Raw genomic sequence first — 24,191 nt, 5'->3', positions numbered from 1 at the left:
TTGACTAACTCTTGTTGGTCAAAGTGTACTCACGTTCACACTGGGTCATAATTTACTTTGTAATTATAATTTTGTAATGTACAAACAATAGAAGTTTTATGATCTTAATTTTAATTTCACAGTAGATGTTCTGCAAATTAACATGAGCTCGCTTGTATTTGTTGTCTGCTTCTTGCAGGTGCGCCTCCTGATGGTGAGTCGCATGGCTAAGCCAGAGGAGGTGTTGGTGGTGGAGAATGACCAGGGGGAGGTGGTCAGGGAGTTTATGAAGGACACAGACTCCATCAACCTCTACAAGAACATGAGAGAGACGCTGGGTCAGTGTTCAGGCTTCCAGTCACAGTTTTGGAAATTATTAGGCACACGTGCTGACAAAGTGGTAATACTGTAGAACCTTGATAGCCAGAAAACATAAAATTTTGTTTCCTGAACACTTCGGTGTATTTTATGGATTTTGGGCAGCTGGTCACGAAAATCACCTTAAAATTTTCCTATCACATACCATTTTTGTAGCTATAGCCTATTTTTTTTATTTCCCATCATATTTTAAGTCTACTAGTATATTGCCCACCAAGCAAGCTGTTTTGGTCAGTCCAAGCATTACTGGGCATGTGCTCAGTGTAGGTGCTATGCAAACGTTGTCTTAGGGATGCCTGGGCATGCTTAGTCAGGTTAGATGCCAGCAGACAGGCTATAAAAACTGCTCACATTTACACATGTTGTTTGGATGCATGTTGACGCACATGTTCTTCAGGCAATAGCATAGTGAGTATACTTAACAGTAAGATTTATTGTCTTCAGGAAGATTTAATATAGCAGAAATGTCTCGTCAGTGTTGCAACAGCTGCCATATATTCTGCTACATCTGTGGCTCAGACACACCATGACTGCACTTATTAAGAAAGCCTATGAGCTCTAATTCGGATGTAAAATTGTTGACCAAGAGAAACCCTGGGCTCCTCACATTTGTTGTGCAACATGTGCGGTCAACCTGAGAGCTTGGCTCAGAGGTACTCAGGAAGTTAGTACTATTTGCAGTCCCAATGATATGGTGAGAACAGAAGGATCACGTGACGGACTGTTAATTCTGTCTGACCAATGTATCTGGCTTCTCTACTAAAATTTAATACCCCAGTCTGCCTTCAGCCATGAGACCGGTACCGCATGATGACAGTTTTCCGGTACCGAAGCCACCAGAGACATGAAGCTTAGATGAGGCAGATGAAGATGCCCCAACGCATGAACCAGATGTGGAAAATGGCACTGATCCAAATGTTGAACCCTTTATATCTGGTTATCCTCATCTGATAACACAGCCAGAATTAAATGACCTGGTCAGGGACTTAGATTTGTCGAAAGTTAAAGCAGAACTACTTGGTTCCAGATTGCAAGGATGAGGTTTGCTGTCACCAGATATGAAAATTTCTATCTTTCGGAAGCATCAAGAACATTTGACGAACTTCTCTACGCAGGTTGACAACCTCTGGTTCTGCACTGACATTAATGGATTGTTCATGGCTTTGGGTTGTGTGCATGACCCACAACAATGGCGTCTTTATATAGATTCGTCAAATTTAAGCCTGAAAGCTGTTCTATTACACAATGGCAATGTCGACCCTTCAGTACCCAAGTACCCATTGGCTGTGCGGTACACTACAATAACATGGAACTGTTGTTGAAACACATACAGTACAACAATTACGACTGGAACATCTGTGGTAATCTAAAAGTATTGGAACTGCTACTAGGAATGCAGCTCGATTTACAAAGTACTGTTGTTTCCTTTGTGAATGGATAGCTGTGCTAAAAAGTCCCTTTACATTAAAAAAAAAAAAAACTGGCCGCTCCGTAAGCGTTTCGTTCCAGGGCAGAAAAGTATGGCGCTTAAACCCCCTGTTGGCCCAACAAAGATATTTCTGCCTCCTTCATATAAAACTTCAATTGATGAAACATTTTATGAACGCAATGAACAAAGGTGATGGAGTTCACTATTTGAGACAGTTGTTTCCAAGAATAACTGATGCCAAGATTAAGGAAGGCATTTTTGTTGGTCCACACATGAGACAGGTCATCAACGACAGGAAGTTAGAAGATCTGCTGGTGGGGCCAGAGAAAATAGCATGGAATGCATTTAAGGATGTTGTTGTTTTCTTGGCAACTACAGAGCACCAAACTACATTGAGCTGCTTGACGACATGCGTAAAGCATACAAAACCACGAAGTGCAATGCAACGTCATTGAAATTTCATTTTCTGCATTCATACTTGGACTTCTTCCCTGCTGATCTTGGTGCAGTCCGTGACGAACATGGTGAAAGGTTTCAGCAGGACATTGTGACCACGAAAAAGAAGTATCAGGGCAACTGGAACCCATCAACGCTGGCCGACTATTGTCGGACACTGACACGAGAGGAACCAGATGCTGAGTACAAACGAAAACCAGCTGCAAAACATTTGAAGCTCAGTTGAACTAACACAATGTGTCAGTATCATTATGTGATTAAACATGTTAAATTCAGTAAGTTATTTTAATGTTTCTCAAAAATTCCTATGTGATACAGTAAATCTGAAATTATTTTTGTGTTCAGCTTGACATTGTCTATCAAAATCTCAAAAAAAAAATAATTCAGGAAGCTAAACTTGAAGAAATTTTTTGGCCAGTGTAGTCTTCCGGTGTGTCTTTGTTTCGGGTGTATCTTTGTTGATTGTGCGTCTGATGTCATCTAACATATGACACGTAGCCCTGTGAGGCAAACCAGTCATTAAAGGCTAAACACTGGTGGCATTTGGTGAATGTTAGTTATTTGCATTGAGAAAGCCATAGCATAATACAAGTCGCATGATGCCTGTGGAATGTGCAGGCATGTGTCCACTGTTGTCATAGAAATCACAAGATTTGACTTTCTAGTTGAGATGCAAAACGGCAGCATTGTAAAGAAATTGTGTGACGGGAACATAGTCCTCTTGGTTCGGTTTCTAAAGCTGATCAGACCGTCCGCTTTTTGATTGGGTCTGCCTTTTTGAAATTGTGCCCACGGAGCGGCGCCGCGCCCTAAGATCAGTCAATCAACATGATCAACTTACAAGACTGGGATGGCTCATGAGGCTGCATCCAGTGATACAAACCGGTGAAATGTTGACTTGTGAAGTTGTCAGTTTTGAAATGGTCAGATACACGCTGCCTGTCTCACTGATGGGAGAGAATTGATGCCACGAATTTAAGGATAGGGTCTTCAAAGTATGCCTTTCTCTGGTCTTTGTATCCAGCTCTGCTGAACTGCTACACGCGTCACCCAATTTTATTTTTATTTCTCACGTTAGTGTTTTGTTTTTGTTTTTTTCTGCAGTTTACCTGACCCACTTGGATTACGCTGACACAGAGCGCATCATGACAGAGAAGCTCCATAACCAGGTGAACGGTACTGAGTGGTCCTGGAGGAACCTCAATACTCTTTGCTGGGCCATCGGTTCCATCAGCGGGGCCATGCATGAGGAGGATGAGAAGAGGTTCCTGGTTACTGTAATCAAGGTAGGCACACATGGTCAGGGAACTTGGCGAGCTATAAATTCCCCAGAACTCTGTCTGATGTCCAGCGTGCTGCCCTTTAACCTTGCGCTTACACAAAAAGGGTCATGATCAACAGACTAAAGTTAGACATGGTCTGACATGTTAGTAGAACAGACTGTGTTTCATCTGTTCTGGTCACTTATAGCTAAATAAAGATTTGACCTAAATGAACTTGTTTTAATATCCTCAAAAGGGGAATGTGTCAAATTGTCATGTTGTAGACTATATATGTATGATAATCTTTAATTTTTTTTGGTGGGCAAAATGCAATGTAAGCATAGGCTTTTGAAGCACTTTAGGAAATATCACTTTTTTTTATCTTGCCGTTAGATGGCACTTTTGTTCTTGATAGGATAATAAATTAACCTGAAATATTTGAAATACATATGGTTGAATGGAAATTACATAGACTCGACTACGGAATGCCCTGTGATGGCCTGGCGGCCTGTCCAGGGTGTCTCCCCCGCCTGCTGCCCAATGACTGCTGGGATAGGCTCCAGCATCCCCACGACCCTGAGAACAGGATAAGCAGCTTGGATAATGGATGGATGAATGGAAAACTTAGAAGAAGAAAAAAAACTGCCAAATTTTTGTAAACTATGGCAGGCTTCAGAATATGAGCCAATACCGAGTGTTTTGCTCATACAGGACCTGCTGGGCTTATGTGAGCAGAAGAGAGGCAAGGACAACAAGGCCATCATAGCCTCCAATATCATGTACATCGTAGGCCAGTACCCCCGCTTCCTCCGGGCCCACTGGAAGTTCCTCAAGACTGTTGTCAACAAACTCTTTGAGTTTATGCATGGTGAGTAAAGTGGGGCAAGAACAGTTTTTTTTTTTCTGTCTGCTTGTATTGTTGAAAGACATGAGAAGGCAGAGAGTGCAATGACTATTTTCTCTCTTTCTGTCTGTTCTTTGTGTCTCTCTGTCTCTATGAAGAGAAAGCTGGGAAAAAATTAGCTCTCAGAACAGTGGGACACGTGTCATTGACCTGAGACCAGTGTGTGTGTTTGGGGGGGGGGGGTGTATGTATGACAGCACAGGCAGAGATCTTAACTTCCTTGCTATGTATGAATATAACTCTAACCTCAACAGCACATCACATAAACTCTGGCGGAGCTGATATAGAATATAAAGCAGAATACATTGTGTCTAGTACTGATCTACTGAGGCAGACCACAGCTACTATTTAGGGTGTATATTCTTTTATTTGAATGTAAAGTATTTAATCAACTGGACGTTTGGTTAAGACTGATTCATATCCAAATTATTGTTGTTGTTTTGTCTTTGTTACAAGTGTTTACTCGACATTCATTTAGTAGTATTATGCCAAACGTAACTGACAGTTAATGTTCTTGACGTCCATGCCCCCACAATGAGAAATGAAAATAAAAGCATGACTAAACCCGATTTTCCCCCCATAACACACAGAATATGTAGTTCTGATGTCCAGCTCCAGAGAACAATGTGGTCAGTCTCTGCTTAATGAAATCAGAAGAAATTACAAATTTTTGAGGGCTGTTATTACATAATGACTCCTCTCTTGTGTAATGTAGAGACGCATGATGGCGTGCAGGACATGGCATGTGACACCTTTATTAAGATTGCCCAGAAATGCCGCCGCCATTTTGTCCAGGTGCAGGTGGGTGAGGTCATGCCTTTCATCGACGAGATCCTCAACAACATCAACACAATCATCTGTGACCTCCAGCCACAGCAGGTAAGCCTTAAATACACCTAACAATACAGTGTCTTACTTAAGGAAACCTGTCAATTGTGGGGACTTGAACCCGGGTTTTCCTTCATAACAATGTACACTCACTGGCCACTTTATTGGGTACACCTTGCTAGTACCGGGTTGGACCCCCTTTTGCCTTCAGAACTGCCTTAATCCTTCGGGGCATAGATTCAACAAGGTACTGGAAACATTCCTCAGAGAGTTTGGTCCATATTGACATGATAGCATCACGCAGTTGCTGCAGATTTGTCGGCTGCACATCCATGATGCGAATCTCCCGGTCCACCACATCCCAAAGGTGCTCTATTGGATTGAGATCTGGTGACTGTGGAGGCCATTTGAGTACAGTGAACTCATTGTCATGTTCAAGAAACCAGTCTGAGATGATTCGAGCTTTATGACATGGCGCGTTATCCTGCTGGAAGTAGCCATCAGAAGATGGGAACACTGTGGTCATAAAGGGATGGACATGGTCAGCAACAATACTCAGGTAGGCTGTGGCATTGACACGATGCTCAATTGGTACTAAGGGGCCCAAAGTGTGCCAAGAAAATATCCCCCACACCATTACACCACCACCACCAGCCTGAACCGTTGATACAAGGCAGGATGGATCCATGTTTTCATGTTGTTGACACCAAATTCTGACCCTACCATCTGAATGTCGCAGCAGAAATCGAGACTCATCAGACCAGGCAACGTTTTTCCAATCTTCTATTGTCCAATTTTGGTGAGCCTGTGCGAATTGTAGCCTCAGTTTCCTGTTCTTAGCTGACAGGAGTGGCACCCGGTGTGGTCTTCTGCTGCTGTAGCCCATCTGCCTCAAGGTTCGACGTGTTGTGCGTTCAGAGATGCTCTTCTGCATACCTCGGTTGTAATGAGGGGTTATTTGAGTTACTGTTGCCTTTCTATCAGCTCGAACCAGTCTGGCCATTCTCCTCTGACCTCTGGCATCAACAAGGCATTTTCGCCCACAGAACTGCCGCTCACTGGATATTTTCTCTTTTTCGGACCATTCTCTGTAAACCCTAGAGATGGTTGTGCGTGAAAATCCCAGTAGATCAGCAGTTTCTGAAATACTCAGACCAGCCCGTCTGGCACCAACAACCGTGCCATGTTCAAAGTCACTTAAATCACCTTTCTTCCCCATTCTGATGCTCGGTTTGAACTGCAGCAGATCGTCTTGACCATGTCTACATGCCTAAATGCATTGAGTTGCTGCCATGTGATTGGCTGATTAGAAATTTGCGTTAACGAGCAGTTGGACGGGTGTGCCTAATAAAGTGGCCGGTGAGTGTATTCATCTGTTACCAGCTGTTAAACCTGGACAACTTTTATTTCAGGCTCTTTATTTTGTAAAGGAAAGCACATTTCCAACCAAACTGAAATCATGTGCAATCCAATGGTGGCTAGACTATATAAAATGGAAATAATCCATTTGATACTGTCTTGCCTCGCCGATGCCAGAAACTCGTAGTCCTGATTTGATTGCGCTCTCTTTAAAGTAAACCCGTTCTGTCAGAAATTGCAAAGAATGTCTTAGAAACTTGGTTTTGAAATCCGCTGTTCCTGCCTTTTTTCCAACTGGCTACAAAGCCTGGTTTTTTCAACTTTCCCCGTTCGCCTGGAGGGAGTTGGCAAAGCATATTGCTGTTTTATGGTACCATTAAATATGTCTTTATGCATGCTCAATAATCTGGTAAGAAAATTGCAGAAAGTTGAATCAGTCATCTGGACACAACGTTTGAGAGAAATTTTTCATCTAAATGGCCTCTTCAGTCTCAGCTGACTGCAGGTATCCCCACCCCTATAAACAATATAGTGGCATAACAACCGAAAACAACGATCCGTGTCATATGCAGATATGTGTGACCATTAACTAGAGTTACAATGGCCATGTGTACTATTCTCAGAGGACAGAGGATTGGGGAATAGTTGAATTCACAGCACTGTAAGATGGTGACAGATGTACTCTTAGCCCCCCCCCCCCCCCCCCCGTTCACTGATGGTCATTCCCTCTTCACATAGATGGCCTCTTTGACTTCCTGTTCGAACCAGCGTCCCTCCCTATCGAGGACGTGCACATCCTGATCCTTGAAAGAGTGGCCACTGGTCTTTAGGTGGGTGTAGGCTACGGAGACCTGGCCTGACACGTTAGTTCTTCTGTGTTGTGCCATCCTCTTGGGCAGTGCCTGTTTGGTTCCTGATGTACAAGTCACAGCAATCCTCCCAGCACTTAACTGCATATACTGTATTGTTCTGTTTGTGCCGGGTGACCCGATCCTTGGCTTGGACCAGTTTCTGGCGCAGCATGTTTTGGGGTTTGAAAGCAACTGAGACGTGATGTTTGGAAAATATGTGTCGCAACTGTTCTGAAACTTCCACCACATACGGAATCACAACTGGTTTACACTTAGGCAGCTGTTGTCCTTCTCTCTTCGTTTGGCTGGTGCACTGTTTGGGCGTCACCTGCGTTCGACCCGCAGGTGAACCAGCTACAACTCGTGACCACACCTCGGTCACCGTGGCGACTCACGCCAAGTGACGTAGCCGCGTTCGACCCGCAGGTGAACCAGCTACAACTCGTGACCAAACAGTCACAACACAAGGTGTGCCAGCATGGACCAGGTGGTGGTGGAAGCAGAGAGCGCAGCGCGCCCCGCGCTCATAGCCTTAAAGGTCTACCGTCCGCAATTCCCCTCCAGCCTCTCTGCCCCAAATCCCGCCCCCCAAATCTCCCACTGGAGACCTGACTCAGCCTGCCTCTCAGGCGGGCGTCAGCATCCACGCCGAGTGCAACACAGGGGACCAGGGATCGAACCACAACAGCCTGGCCGGCAGCTCTGCCCTAGCATCGGACCTCGTCGGCACGAAGCTCTGCCACCAGAACCAACACCATGGCAGAGGATGAAAGGAAGTGGACCAGCAGCCACAGCCATACCCACCACCAAACCAAGAACACACCAACAACACCTGTTAACACTAAATAATGAACACTGTGCTTAACACCACCCAACGTTAACACAGCACACTACAGGAAACAGCAACTAGCCAGACCAAAGCCGCCAATATCCCAGACGAGCCCCCATTTGTTACGACCCTCGGTCTGGAGTGGGTACAACTATTAGCGTCCTGAGTAACAGTGAGGTGAGGGGGCAACACAGTGAGACATAAACGTATAAATATAATAAAATATATTTATTAACAATGACAGGACAAGGGAACCGAACGGTTGCCAAAACAAACCATTAACAAAAGTAACCCACCCTTGACAGTGCTGAAAAGCACCAAACCTAAAGAAAAAAAGTGGCAACCGCTGCTAACCTAGTGTGTCTAACAGAGGTAAGCTACATGATGGGGTGTTTGCCCATGGGCATCTTACCTTGATCCCCTTGCCCAAAAGAGCTAAACATAACTCAAAATAATCAAAATGCAAACTAAACCAAAAACGGGCCAGACGTAAATGGGAGACTACACAGCTGATGAAAATTGGATGATTCGTTGACCGGTTGATTAGGTGATGAGGAGCACCTGGGGGATACCTGAATGTAGAGTCAGAGTGATACAGGAGGCAACGCAAAACTATACGGACACACCCGTGGCCGTAACAGTGGGGATGTTGTCAGCTCGGTTGTACAGGGTCCTGATGACTCCTAGTTTGTGCTCCAGTGGATGCTGAGAGTCAAACCTTAAGTACTGATCAGTATGTGTTGGTTTACAGTAAGCATCAACAATCAAATGTCCCCCAATCACCAGTTGCAATTTCACAGTCAAAGAAGGCTAGCATGTCATTTTTCACATCCTCGCTGGTGAACTTGATGTGGTTGCCCACCGAGTTAATGTGGTCGGTGAAATGTGGTAGGTCCTGAGATTAGATTTTAACCCAGATGCCATCCAGAAATCAGAACCAATGGCTAGATGGTGTCCCTGGATAAGACATCAGAGCCCTCTTTTCCACTTCTTCCATATACAAGTTGGCCACTATTGGTGAAACTGGGGATCCCATAACACAGCCATGCTTCTGCCTATAGTACTGCCCCCTGTATGTGAAGTACATGGACTGAAGACACAGTTTCAGGAGCAGACACACTTGGTCAGTGTTAAGGATGGTCCTTTAACTGAGGGGTGGTGTCGTTTTGATATTTCATACGAACTCCACTGCTTCATCAACAGGAACACACGTGAAGAGAGACGTATCATCATAAGGCACCATTGTTTCATCCCCCTCCATAATGATGTCCCTCACCTTATCCACAAAATGCATAGTTTTCTGAATGTGATATTCAATACTGCCTACCAGCGGGTTAAGAATAGATGCCAGAAACTTACAGGTCACTGAGTTAATCATACAAACAATAGGCCGTAATGGCACATTCTGTTCATGTGTCGTGGGTAAATCATACAGAGCAGGTATAGCTTTTCCTGGGTATAATCTATGGTACAAAATTCTGTCAATAGCGTTGACCTGTTCCAGTATTGTAGTACTTGAGTCCGACTCGAGTCCTGATTTTCAGGACTTGTGACTCGACTTGAGCACTGATGACTCGGACTCGAGCATTGACTGCATTCGGACTCGGAAGTTGGAGATGAGGACTCGGACTTGTTAATTGATAAAGACTTTTTTTGTTTTTGTTAGTTTTTTTTTGTAATAGACCCTAATAATTTGGCATAAGATATTGATAGCTGTATTAATACCGTAACATTATTCAATTTCGTACAAGGGCAGGCACATGTGTTCCACCTACATGCGAATTCACGTGCATACCCTCATGCAAATCCTGTTGGAACTCAACTCGGACTCAACCTTGATGACTCTGACTCAGGTAATGGGGACTTGACTCGCACTCTTCTTTGGGGACTCGGACTTGGACTTGAACACTGGAGACTCAAGACTCAACTCGGGTTCGAGGTTTTCACAAAATCCATCACCATCTGCCCTTTCACCTTTCTCTCCTTGACACCATACCTACCCATCACCTCTGTTCCTTTCACCAACATGCCCATTGAAGTCTGCCCCAATCACCACTGTCTTCCTCCTGGGGTATACCCTCCACTACTTCATCCAGCTCACTCCAGAATTCTTCTTTCTCTTCCATCTCACATCCAACGTGCGGGGCATATGCACTCATAACATTTATCATCACACCTTCAATTTCCAGCTGCATACTCATCACTCTGTCCAACACTCTTCACCTCCAACACACTCTTGACATACTCTTGCTTCAGAGTTACCCCTACCCCATTTCTCCTCCCATTCACACCACAGTAGAAGAGTTTGAACCCACCTCCGATGCTCCTGGCCTTATTCCCCTTCCACCTGATCTCTTGCACACACAGTATATCTGCCTTCCTTGTCTCCACCATAGCCAGTTCACTCCCGTTACCAGTCATAGTGCCAACATTCAAAATTCCATCTCTGACCTCCACACTCCTACCCATCCTCCCCACTGCCTCCTTCTCCTTTGCCCAAAAGTAACATAGTTTCAACCGGCACCCTGCTGGTAACCGGGCCTCGACTGATCCAATATGGAAATCTGATTTACGATCCGCATATTTGATTTGGCAAAGGTATTACGCCAGATGCCTTTCCTGATGCAACCCTCTCCATTTTATCTGGGATTGGGACCAGAATGCACTGGCTTTTGCGTCCTCAGTAGCTGGGTTCCAAAACAGTCTGTCAATCCTCAAAAAATATAATTCAGTTCTTTTCATGGCATGGTTTGAAACAACTGTTTAACATAAATCATTTGTTTATTTTTTTTCTGTTTGTCTGCAGGTCCATACGTTTTATGAGGCAGTGGGCTACATGATTGGGGCTCAGACTGACCAGGCTGTCCAGGAGCACCTGATAGAGAAGTACATGCTCCTGCCCAACCAAGTGTGGGACAGCATTATCCAACAGGCCACCAAGGTACGAAGAGCAGATAATTTTTGGTTTAAGTAAAACCTGGTTTTATTTTGTCCCTTTCTCACATTTTTTATGCAGTTAATTTTCCTGAAGTTCAAGTTTTATAGATGCATAATTAGCACCCCCACCCCCCGCCCCCCCAGTATTTGACTATGGTTGTTGCTTCAGATTCTATGAAAGAAAACATACTCTCAAACAGCCACAGGAACTGTGCTATACTTTAGCATTGTGAGTGATTAAATCTTTGGTCGTCCTCCCGCTGTTTAACTAACTTTTAGCTAGTATTTATCCAACAGTAGACTACTCTGATGTTTGTTGGATTTATCTCCTGCAAACCCCCTCCATCAGAACGTGGACATCCTGAAAGATGCCGAGACAGTGCGGCAGCTCGGCAGCATCCTGAAGACCAACGTCAGAGCCTGCAAGGCTGTGGGCCATCCCTTCGTAGTGCAGTTGGGACGCATCTACCTGGATATGCTCAACGTCTACAAGTGTCTGAGTGAAAACATCTCTTCTGCTGTCCAAACAAACGGTGAGTGCCCATCCGACAGTGGGTTTGTTTGTGTTTTGCCAGGTGCTTGTGTTGATGAGTTCATTCAAAAGTTTACCCACAGTCAGAGGTGTACATGTTAATCAGACAACAGGGCTCCGTTCTTGACAAACCCAAGTAAAAGTTTTGTGGTTGTTTTACAAGCTCAGTATTGAAATGATTTCCATTGTCTTGTTTGAATGACATTATGAATTCATGGTTAAATTAAGTGAAGGTTGTGTTGTTCCGATTGACATGGCACTAACACTTAGTGATTGTTGATAATCACACAGCAGACTTCAAAATTATCCTTTTGCAATTTTTGTTTACAAAATAGAGAAAATTGGCCTACAGGCAAAATTGAAATATTTCATCTTGGATGTCTAGTTAAGAATGGTGAAGAATACAGATCATCAGAGGCTAAAACATACCTGTAAAATATTTCTCAATTCATCATGATCACATGACCTTGCCACGTCGTTCATTCCTTCCCAATGTCTAACCGCGCAGCATTCATTTGCAGGTAAACCATCAGGCTGTTCACCCTCAGATCACTCAGGTTTAATGCTACTTTGTTGTCCCAATAGGAGAGATGGTGACTAAACAGCCCCTGATAAGAAGCATGAGGACGGTGAAAAGAGAGACCCTGAAGTTGATCTCAGGATGGGTTAGCCGCTCCAACGACCCCCAGATGGTTAGCTCAGCCTTCTTTCACTACTATGCGTTTGGGGGGGGGGGCATAGCCCATAGCTAGCCCATAGCTAGCCATAGCCCCTTTCCCTTCTGAATTTATAAGTATTGTGTTCACTGAAAGATGATGCTGCTGAATTTTTGTTGAAACAAAGTTTTGTTTGCCTTCATAATTCTTAAACGTCTGAAAGAGAATTCAATTGCTGGTTGTCTTTTCTAATTGATTTTATCTTTACAATTGATTTTTTTGCCATTTAATGCCGTAATCATGCAGATTTTGGAAATATAATCTGGCATTTAGAATTGTTCTAAGGGTGGATAACCTTTGTGACTATCCACCTTTTATTCAGGAGCAACAGCTAATTAAACCTGACATAAATAGCGCTTTTAAATGCGGTGATGAAAATCATTGTCATTGGATATGAAAATTTTAATCATAACATTTTCAGCCATATGATCCAACACTAACTACTACCTAAATTCAATGCCTAACTGGGCCCAAACCAGAACACGTGAAACCAGCACTTGCTGCACCGTTCATATTGCTGATTCCACCTCAATTCATTCTTTCACTAGACTAGTCTATGGTGGTAACACCTCCATAAATGAGATATCTACACTCCATAACGGTTAGTTGCTGAGCAGTCTTTAGTTATTAATACAAAGAGAGGAAAAGCTTAAGGATTATGAAAAGTTGTAAAAATCATTTCATTAATACACTGAAAATAAAGGAGCTGCCTTTTTTCGTCATCGCCAGTAGGCCAGTCACAGTTATCACATAATCGTCCAATCACAATTATTTGGGATAACCGCAATTATTTTACATAATCATCATTATCATCTTGAACCACTTCTTCGTTACGTTGTGTATGCCTACACAATAGTTTTAGAACAAGCTGTTGAACATAAATCTAGGTGCAGCACTATCACGGCTGCTATATCTAGCCTGTGATTTTCTGTAATTTCTGTGTATTTTTCAGTCATAGCCTTTGTATATTGGAGTTATTATTTATGAGGTCTGCCCTTATGCAGTTTTTGTTTGCAAAGCCCCAAAAGCAAACAGAAATCAGTCCAGTGTCCATAAATAAATGACTCTTATTCTCCATAAGCTGTATGTGTTGAGGCTTATACTATAATAGTGGTATAAAATGACCAGAAAAAAGTCAATTAAATCGTTCATTGCAATTATTTTTATGACAATTAATCATCAACTAAAATGTCATAATTGTGACAGCCCTAATGGCCGGTTGAAAATGGATTCGGTACACCTTGTTAACCAGGGTTTGCATCTGTTCAGGGTGTAATCCAAATCCCCCCCACCTTGGTCTGTATTCTGCCTCATTACGTATATATTATTATATATGCATATGCTCAGCCCTTACTCTAACCACAGCTTATATTCACTCTCTGCATGTATGTGCACATACTTTTTTATTGGGAAATGCTTGTGTGTGTCATACAAGCTAAAGCCCAGTGTTAGCATAATGCGTTGCGTTTGATTTCTGAATCGTGTTGTATAGATAAGGTCAGTTTGATTGATGACGGGTAACCAGATGAAAATGGATCCTCTGTGTGTGTGTGTGTGTGTGTTCCAGGTTGGAGAGAACTTTGTACCCCCTTTGCTGGAGGCTGTGCTCATTGACTACCAAAGGAACGTGCCCGCCGCCAGGGAGCCCGAGGTCCTCAGCACTATGGCTACCATCGTCAATAAACTGGGGTCTCACATCACTGCTGAAATACCCAAGATCTTTGACGCCGTGTTTGAGTGCACTTTGAACATGATCAACAAGGTAGGCTCTGCTTGCACCTCGCTAGAATGCCTGCAAAACAGCGACCCAACTTTCTTTAAATTCCTCATACAGACACCAGTTTCACTGCTTTTTGGTTTTAACTTGTGAATGTGGTTCACAGGCTGCTGAAGGCACTAAAATTAATGTCTCAGTATCTTGGACATTCTTAATGTCCATTAGTTGTCTCCCATCTACATATGTATGGTAAAGTGAAGGAACCTTTAATGGGTCTTTGGGCAGAAGACTTGTTAAAATGTATGTATTCAAAAACAGGTTAAAATTTCATAAACATTTTGGATATTCTCTACCTCTCCCTCCCCCAAAGTATTCTTCTTTGCTGCTGAGCTGGTCGATTTTGAAGAGAAACATTATCTCAAGTAATCACAATGAAAATCTCTAGACAGGTGTAGTGTAGCCAGGATATCACCAAGAACTACACAAGATCTGATGTGAAGATTCTCTGACAAATGTTGTGAAATGTCCTGTATACCTGCAGCTCTGGTGGCAGCAGAGCAATTTAAAAATAAGGATGGGCATAAACCAGCTTAAACTGTTGTCAAGGCAGTTTCAGAGGTTTAAAGATATTGTGAACTTAACTGTGGCTTCATCAGTCCTCTCCATTCAAGATGAAACATTGGGGGGGGGGGGGGGGGCGTCCGGGTAGCGTAGCGGTCTATTCCGTTGCCTAACAACACAGGGATCACCGGTTCGAATCCCCGTGTTACCTCCGGCTTGGTTGGGCGTCCCTAGAGACACAATTGGCTGTGTCTGCGGGTGGGAAGCTGGATGTGGTTATGTGTCCTGGTCGCTGCACTAGTGCCTCCTCTGTTCGGTCGGGGCACCTGTTCGGGGGGGGAGGCGAACTGGGGGGAATAGCGTGATCCTCACACGCACTACGTCCCCCTGGTGAAATTCCTCACTGTCAGGTGAAAAGAAGCAGCTGGTGACTCCACATGTATCGGAGGAGGCATGTGGTAGTCTGCAGCCCTCCCCGGAGCGGCCGAGGGGGTGGAGCAACAACCAACCAGGAAGGCTTGGAAGAGTGGGGTAATTGGCTGGGTGCAACTGGGGAGGGGGATGAAACTTTATGCTGTTCATTTTGATGGGGAAATATTTTCAAAAAGTAAAATTAAACCATTAAAAGTTTAAAACAGACAAGTTTAAAAAAGCAATACACCAGTCCGCGGTGGTGTAGCAGTCTAAGCATCGGCTTTGTGTTGATGCAGTTGCCCACTGGGGACTGGGGTTCGCGCCCCGGTCTCGTCAGATCCGACTATGGCCGGACTCGATGAAGCAGCAGTCATTGGCAACGCTGTCTTCGGGAGAGGGGCGGAGTCGGCTTGTGTTCGTCACGTGAATGCGTCTCTGTGTGTGTCGGAAAAAACAGTGGTTCGGCCTGGAGTCGCCTTGTCACGAAAGTGGGGAGGCGTCTCCTTTGAGACTGCCGGCCGGAGAGATGCAGTTGGCGAACGCACGCAGTACGAGGGTGGGTGTTTGAATTAAAATAGGGATCGATTGGCCACTAAATTGGGAGAAAAAGGGGAAAATCAGAAATAAATTTATATTTAAAAAAAAAAGCAATACACCTGCAAATTCTACACAACTAATACATCTGAATGTTTTCTGGTTTTATGAAATTCTACCCAAGTGCTAGTTGGGTTAAAAATGTTGGAGAGTAATGAAAATGGCTACAGCATGAATGGACTTCTTTAAGCTAGCCCACTAACTAGAAACCATTGCGATGCTTGTCGACCAGCAGTTGAGCAGCCACTTTGTCTCAAGAGCTTTTGTGTCTTCATAATTGGTGATTGTGCATTTTTTCCATCAAATTATGGTGTGGTAATGTCACAATCATCCAGTCACACACGTTCACTCCTCTTGCTTGTCTTTTTTCATCAGGACTTTGAGGAGTTCCCTGAACACAGGACCCACTTCTTCTACCTCCTCCAGGCCGTAAACTCCCAGTGCTTCCCAGCCTTCCTTTCCATCAGCCCTTCCCAGTTCAAGCTGGTCCTCGACTCCATCATCTGGGCCTTCAAACACACCATGAGGAACGTGGCCGACACAGGTATTGTTCTGGCTTTGTGTCGCTTTACTTTTTTTTTTGAATTGGCTTGTCAAACTTAGGGCTTCAAGTCACAGGAACATTGAGTTTGAACTTTTCTAAGTTCATGTGAATGAAATGCAGTTCAGGTGTGTTTTCATACCTATCTCCTTGTACACATAAAAAGTATTTGAAATAAATTTGAAAGTTAAATTTTTTTGCTCTTTGTTGACACGTCAGCTTTTCTATCCCAAGCGTCAAAACTTTTTTGTAATACTAAATAAAAAACGATTTGACGCGAGGAAGGCACCATGGCTATGTGTTTAATGCTGCTGCCCCCCTCCCCCAACAAAACGGTTCTTTCAAGATGGATGGATAGATAATTGTCCTACGAGAGATTTTTCCTCTTTTCACCCTCACATACAGTAAATACATGTACACATACTGTATATACCCCACGATATAGAGAACAAGGAAACAATACATTAACACAAGGGTTTAGAGGTTCACTGAGTTTAGAACTTCAGTGGCAGACGGTGTAGGACCTGTACCTTCCACCAGAGGGAAGCCGTGTGGAGAATGAGTTCAGGGGGTGAGGGGGATCCTGAGTTGTAGTTAGTGCTGCATATCATGGCTTTGCTATTGAGGTCTGATAGGTTTGGGGTGGGAAGGCCAATGATTTTGGATGCGCTGTGCGAGATGCAAATGAGCCAGTTCCTGTTGGTGACTGTTAAAATGGTGAAGACACCGGAGTACAGTAGTGTTTAAATGATGAAGACACAGGGGGAGTGTTACAGTAGTGTTAAAATGATGAAGACACAGGGGGAGCGGTACAGTAGTGTTAAAATGATGAAGACACAGGGGGAGCGGTACAGTAGTGTTAAAATTATGAAGACACAGGGGGAGCGGTACAGTAGTGTTAAAATGATGAAGACAGTGGGAGCAGTACAGTAGTGTTAAAATGGTGAAGACACACAGGGAGCGGTACAGTAGTGTTAAAATGATGAAGACGGGGAGCAGTACAGTAGTGTTAAGATGCTGAAGAAAGGGGAGCGGTACAGTAGTGTTAAGATGCTGAAGAAAGGGGGAGAGGTACAGTAGTGTTAAGATGCTGAAGAAAGGGGGAGCGGTACAGTAGTGTTAAGATGCTGAAGAAAGGGGGAGCGGTACAGTAGTGTTAAGATGCTGAAGAAAGGGGGAGCGGTACAGTAGTGTTAAGATGCTGAAGAAAGGGGGAGCGGTACAGTAGTGTTAAAATGATGAAGACACGGGGGGAGCGGAACAGTAGTGTTAAAATGATGACACGGGGAGCGGTACAGTAGTGTTAAAATGATGAAGACACGGTGAGCGGTACAGTAGTGTTGAAATGATGAAGACGGGGAGCGGTACAGTAGTGTTAATATGATGAAGACAGGGAGTGCGGTACAGTAGTGTTGAAATGATGAAGACGGGGAGCGGTACAGTAGTGTTAAGATGCTGAAGAAAGGGGGAGCGGTACAGTAGTGTTAAGATGCTGAAGAAACGGGGAGCGGTACAGTAGTGTTAAAATGATGAAGACACGGGGAGCGGTACAGTAGTGTTGAAATGATGAAGACGGGGAGCGGTACAGTAGTGTTAATATGATGAAGACAGGGGGAGCGGTACAGTAGTGTGGGCTGGATTATGCTGTTGTACAGTAGCAAGAGAAGGTGAGGTTTGACAGGAGGGTGCCTCGAGTTTGCAAACTACAGTCTTTTGCTGGCAGCGTTTATGGATATAGGTGGTGTGTTGGTTGAAAAAGTCTTTGTCCAGAGTGAGTCCACGGTACCTGAAGCTGTCCAAAAACTCAACGGTCTCGGTGTAGATGAATGTAGGGTTGTGGACTGAAATGTTACAATTGGGGTAATCTAAGCTGTATGATAGGGATGTGCACGATTAGTTGACTGGTTGATTAACATTGTTATCCTCGCTAGTCGGCACCAGAAATAGTTGGTTAAACTTATTATATGTACACATTTAAATTACATATTGACATAATTTGCACTGAAATGTCATGTCTTCCTAGTCAAATGTTGCTTTATAAAAAACGAGCTTCCATTACTGATGTTAACAATGCCAGATAAAAAAAAGGGAAAAATACAAAACACATTGGCCTGTTCACCAGAGCTGCCAAGATTACTTATAATACCTGACTTTGGGCTTCCTCTTTTTTTTGGCGGCATGGCTCAGGAGGTAGAGTGGGTCGTCTAGTAATGGGAAGGTCACTGGTTTGATCCCCAGCTCAACCAGAGAGCTTGTCGAAGTGTCCTTGAGCAAGACACTGACCCCCTAACTGCCCCTGATGAGCAGGTTGGCGCCTTGCACGGCAGCCTCCGCCATGTGTGAACGGGTAAATGTGAAGCATACGTTGTGAAGCACTTTGAGTGGTCGGTAGACTAGAGAAGCGCTATATAATGCAGTCTCTACCGTTTCCTTGATTTTTCTTTCTTTCTGGTAAGTCGCTTGAAAAAATGGTTGGTTGCGGTTTTTTGGCTCGTTTTAAAAAAATATGGTTGCTTGTTAGGAAAATCTGACAAGCAACTTCGTTTCTTTACATTTATGGTCGCTATTTCCCCTAATGCATTAGTTGTCACTATCTGCTTACAGCCTCATGGTAATATCAGTGCTGTAGTGTAAGTCGACCACCCACAAATCCCTACTTGACCCATCCCACCCCTCCTCCCCTCATTGGAGAAAAATCACGTAATTCCAAGTGATCTGATTGGTCAAGAGCCATGCGTTATTCAGTATAACGTCACTGTAGCACAACCATGTGGTAGCTGCATGTACTACAACATTGTTCTATCATAGTTCATGTTATGGAAGATCCCCGGTAGCTGGGCCATTTTATTGAATTGAGCCAGCATCCTCTTGATTTCCACAAACAGTGCTGCTAACAACGTGTTCCAAGTATGGAAAAAACACAACAAAGACTGGGAGAAGGAAAATGAACTTCAAGACTGGATTTTATTATAGATATGCAGCTATGTTGCATGCATCCCCTTAGTGCTCCTCTGCTGTTAACAGTTTCATATGCTCTTATAATATATGCAATATTTTTTCGGACAGTGTTTAACCTTAAAATTGTGCCCATTGACTGTTTTCTGAGTGTTTTCTTACTATCGACTAATCTGAGTTTTAACTTGCATTTAAACATCAGGGAAGTTAGTGTTCAGGAACATCCCTACTAGATAATCCAGTTTCCTTCCATGGTCCAAAGTCATTCATATTAAGTTTATTGGAGAATCTAAATTGTCCATAGGTAGGGTGTTTACCTGGCTTCCACCCTAATGCCTCCTAGGATAGGCTCTACCCTCCAACCCCCCCCCCCCAAAAAACCCTTGAATTGGATTAACCTGGAACAGACACTGGATGAACAGCTAGCATAATGGAAAGAAAGCTTTTCTGTTCAGTTTCCTAATGTTGTCCTGCAGGCCTGCAGATCCTGTACACCCTCTTGCAGAACGTTGCTCAAGAGGAGGCAGCAGCACAGAGTTTCTACCAGACCTTCTTCTGTGACATCCTGCAGCACATCTTCTCTGTGGTCACTGACACCTCACACACTGCAGGTAAGAGTGGGGCGGACCGATGGCTTTTCTTTTTCTTTGTTGAGTAGTTGTGATCCACCAAAGCGAACTGAAAAAATAATCCATTATGTCATTCCTTTAACAGAATTTGAGACAATTTCCTCAGATAAAATAGTGGGAAAAACTTGAGTTTTTCAAGAATTGAATTTATTTTCCTATTTATGATGGCCTGCCGGCCTGCTCCAGCATCCCCACGACCCTGAGAGCAGGTTAAGTGGTTTGGATAGTGATGGATTTTCTGAAAATATGTTTTTTAGGATTATCAAGATGTTTGAAATAACTCATTGGGACTGAAACAAGTTTTCACTGCCCAAAAGTCATAAAACACCCAACATGTAATATATATTGTTTTTTTTATAATAGGAAATCTTTTAAATTCCAGAAGGAAAGGAATGTAATTGGCTGTTTGTTTTCAGCATTAAAGAAGTAATGTTGTGTTAGCTCTGCTTCCCACCCACACCCTTGCTCTTACTTTGTGATTTCTTTTATTTTGGTGCTGATGTGTTGTATTATCAATATTTTTTGTTTCTTTTTCCACTATACTTGTACTTTTTTACTGTCACTCATTTTCTTTTCCAACTCACATTTAGATATTTGGATTAGGCCCTGACACCTGCACATCAAAATACCACACACACTTAACCCTTGCCCTCACCAGGGTTCTTCGTCAGCCTCTGTGCTCAGACACAAAAAGCTCTCTCAACCTGTGTAGCAGTAAATGCTTGTCTTTTCTTCATCCTCCCCACTTTCAACTTGTTCTGATCTAAATCAGACTGCGTTTTTATACATGAAAATGCTGTGAAAGAAAAGTGTGATTGAGCCCTCCACATCTTGTACGTCATCAGGTTTGACCATGCACGCCTCTATCCTGGCCTACATGTTCAGCCTGGTGGAGGAGGGGAAGATAAACTCCAACCTCAGCCCTGCCAACCCCACCACCAACCAGGTCTATGTCCAGGAGTACGTGGCCAACCTGCTGAAAACGGCCTTCCCACATCTACAAGAGTAAGGAGACTCCAGCCCTCCAGTCACATGACCGCTACACAACAAAATGTGCTTCACTTTGGTTTTTCGCACTGGTTTCCTGTACTAAAGGACACAGTTGGTCTAATTTTGTACTCGCTGCCTTTTGTGTCACATTATGCCATCGTGGTTGTGGACGCTGATTTCAGCATATGTGCTTTGTCTCATTTGTATTGAATATTGACGCTGCTGTAGTTCCCCTCAGCATTAAGCCAGTGCGGCAGTATTCAGCAGATACCATGTGCCCCTGTGGTGCTAGTAGGACAGAAGTACAAAATTATTCTCATAAATGGCCAAACATGCCTGAAGCTTTTCTTACAAGCTGTCTTCTTACGAGATGTTAAAATCAACCCAGCAAGTAGTTCTTTTACATTAAATATCCCTTAGAGCACAGACCACTTTGTTTCACAGAAGTGCGTAATTATGACGGTGCCTGGACATCTGAAATTTGCATATATAATGAAATTCTACAGCAAAAACTGAAGTCATCTGTAGGCTACAGCCTAGTTGAAATAGTGCATGTACATTTTTAATGTACAAGTTTAATCACACACTGCGGTCCATTAAAGGTGTGCCGTGTTCTGTGACTCAGGGCCTGTACTGATCACTTCCAGTGAAAATATGTGAACTTTTACACCCTACTGGGCTTTCTGGCCTACTTCGTGTCCTCCCCTAACTAAGCTGCCGTTACCCACAAAACACCAGTGAGCCGGCTGGAACTCTGATCCTGACTCTTTGTTCTTTTTTTCTCTCGCTCTCTCTGCAGTGCCCAGGTAAAAGTGTTTGTTACGGGCCTGTTCAGTTTAAATCAGGATATTCCTGCCTTCAAGGAGCACCTGAGAGACTTCCTGGTTCAGATCAAGGTGAGTGGCCAGATGAAATGAAAACGGGTTTATGAAGGACATCATGTAAACCTAAACAAAAGAGAAATCCAAACAGAATCCAGAGAAGGAAGAGATGGTTAAAGTTGGACATCGGCCATACTAAATTGCCCCTAGGTATGAATGTGTGTGTGTGTGTGTGTGTGTGTGTGTGTGTGTGTGTGTGTGTGTTTGCCCGCCCTGTGATGGTCTGGTGGCCTGCTCAGGGTGTCTCCCCACATGCCGCCCAATGACTGCTGGGATAGGCTCCAGCATCCCCGTGACCCTGAGAGCAGGATAAATGGTTCAGATAATGGATGGATGGATATGGATCACTGGGCAAAAAAAAAAAAAACCAGCAACCCATTCACTTACCCCCAAGTGTACAAATCATTAAAATGCCCCACCACTCTGCACTGTGGAGTCTCTTCTTCTACGGTTTTGCGGTTGCCTGGCTGACGTGTCCCCTGTGCTTCTGTCCGTGTTCACACAGGAGTTTGCTGGCGAAGACACCTCCGACCTTTTCCTGGAGGAGAGGGAGGCGTCTCTCCGCCAAGCCCAGGAGGAGAAACACAAGATCCAGATGTCTGTGCCTGGCATCCTGAACCCCCATGAGCTGCCCGAGGAAATGTGTGACTAAATTAACGGTTCGGACCAATATGTACAGTGGTGGAGGAGGGACATGTTCACAGAAAGCTTGGAATCTGGCTTGTCAATAGCTTGTTTCTTCAAGCGTGTGTGCACACGTGTCAGACTGAGAAATGAAGGGGCTTTTCATCCCAAGCACTCGGTTGTAGGACGACCAAATTGTTGCCAACATGTACATTGCCCGCCCAAACACACTGACCCCAGATTTTTTGCATACATTTGCATTTTATACAAAGATAATTGTGTAATATGCTATTTCCTTTTTTTTTTCCTTGCTAATTGAAGGTTTATGTATGGTAATAATGTATTTTGTTTAGACATGCATGAAGGTGGAAGAATTTGTTAAATCCCCTGTATCCCCACACACACAACTATACTGCTTATACTTGTTAATATGTAATATATTTTGATGAAAGCACCTGACTTTACAAAGTGTGTTGGTTTCAGAAAGTGCCATGTGGTTCCTGCACCCTGCAACATGAATGTGACTGTCAAGAGTAGATGTTTCTTGCTTCTTTTTTAGACTTTGTTTTAGTTTGTCAGCATCTCTCTTTCCTTTTCTTCTTTCTCTAAGGATGAGGAGTCCACGCTTCACAAACGAGGGCTCTGAATTTAGATGAGAATGTCGGGAGCAAAGGGAGGCTGTATGCATATCATCCTATTTGTAAAGCTGTGTTAGTACTATGAGTACATAAAGTTGGTTATTTTTACAAATCCCTCTGAGTGACTGTGTGCTGCTTGTTTACCGCAGACTCCCAAGGCCCAGAAAAGCCATTTAGTGTGATGACTGTTTTCTGTGGGTTAATACCGTAACAGGCCCAGATACTTAGAATGCTGCAAGTGATTTCAGCAGCTGGAACTAGGCTTTATCTCTGCGTCAGTATTATCACAACTGACTGCATCAGAGGAAGTGATCAGGTGTTAGTTGTAGGTTGCCAGACTAAAGACTGGCACTGAAGGGGCTGATACTAAATTGTTTTTAAAACATTGAGTGTGCTGCTCGAGGATGTGTGGGGTTGTCACCCTGTGGGCTCAGTGTTCCTCAGGCGTTGTGGTGCTTTGGGCTCCGGCTGTTCACTTGGTCTGCACAACTGCGGGGCCCATGGGCGGCTGTAGAGCCTGTCTGCTGTACGAAGGCACTATGATAATAATAATAATAATAATGGGTTAAATTTATCTAGACACCCAAAGTGCTTCACATTGAAGGGGAACACTCAACCGCCACCAATGTGTAGCACCCACCTGGGTGATGCACGGCAGCCATTTTGCACCAGAACGCTCACCGCACATCAGCTTGGGGGGAGAGGGAGGAATCATTGACTGAATTACATGGGGGCGGGGGGGGGATGATTAGGTGGCCAGATGGAGAGAGCCAGGTTGGGAATTTTGCCAGGACACCGGGGGACCCCCTACTCTTTGCGATAAGTGTCATGGGATCTTTAATGAACACAGTGAGTCAGGACCTCAGTTTAACGTCTCATTCGAAGAACGGCATCTCCTACAGCAGTGTCCCCATCAGTGCACTGATTGGGGCATTGGGATTTGATATTTGTTGATTTTATTAGGACCAGAGGGAAGATTGCCCCCTACTGGCTCATTAACACCACTTCCAACAGCCACTCATTTTTGGTCTCCCATCCAAATACTAGCCAAGCCCACACCTGCTTAGCTTCTGTCATTCAGCAGAGCCAGGGTACATGGTGTGGCTGCTGGCACCAAGTAGCAAGATAAACCAGACAACAGAATTAATTGGGATTAATCCCAGGCACTCACAGGTGAACAAGTCACA

At 44.0% G+C, this 24,191-nt stretch overlaps 1 protein-coding gene across 2 annotated transcripts in view; it reads left to right on the top strand.

Moving 5' to 3' along the window:
- Positions 1-22,464, top strand: part of xpo1a (exportin 1 (CRM1 homolog, yeast) a) — a 45,049-nt gene extending 22,585 nt beyond the window's left edge. For both annotated transcript variants that reach the window (XM_056279865.1, XM_056279864.1), the window contains exons 13-25: positions 179-317; positions 3,347-3,528; positions 4,216-4,372; positions 5,124-5,287; positions 11,082-11,216; positions 11,562-11,745; positions 12,330-12,436; positions 14,028-14,222; positions 16,122-16,290; positions 19,719-19,853; positions 20,717-20,876; positions 21,661-21,757; positions 22,248-22,464. In XM_056279865.1, coding sequence (XP_056135840.1) covers positions 179-317; positions 3,347-3,528; positions 4,216-4,372; positions 5,124-5,287; positions 11,082-11,216; positions 11,562-11,745; positions 12,330-12,436; positions 14,028-14,222; positions 16,122-16,290; positions 19,719-19,853; positions 20,717-20,876; positions 21,661-21,757; positions 22,248-22,394 — 1,971 coding nt within the window. In that variant the 3' untranslated portion in view covers positions 22,395-22,464. The remainder of the gene's footprint in view (positions 1-178; positions 318-3,346; positions 3,529-4,215; positions 4,373-5,123; positions 5,288-11,081; positions 11,217-11,561; positions 11,746-12,329; positions 12,437-14,027; positions 14,223-16,121; positions 16,291-19,718; positions 19,854-20,716; positions 20,877-21,660; positions 21,758-22,247) is intronic.
- Positions 22,465-24,191: the final 1,727 nt, after the last annotated feature.

The sequence above is a fragment of the Lampris incognitus genome, chromosome 5 (assembly GCF_029633865.1).
Source record: "Lampris incognitus isolate fLamInc1 chromosome 5, fLamInc1.hap2, whole genome shotgun sequence".
In the NCBI taxonomy this organism is placed as follows: Eukaryota; Metazoa; Chordata; class Actinopteri; order Lampriformes; family Lampridae; genus Lampris; species Lampris incognitus.
The sequence above is the reverse complement of the archived record's forward strand: the minus strand, read 5'-3'. Positions and strand labels throughout refer to the sequence as shown.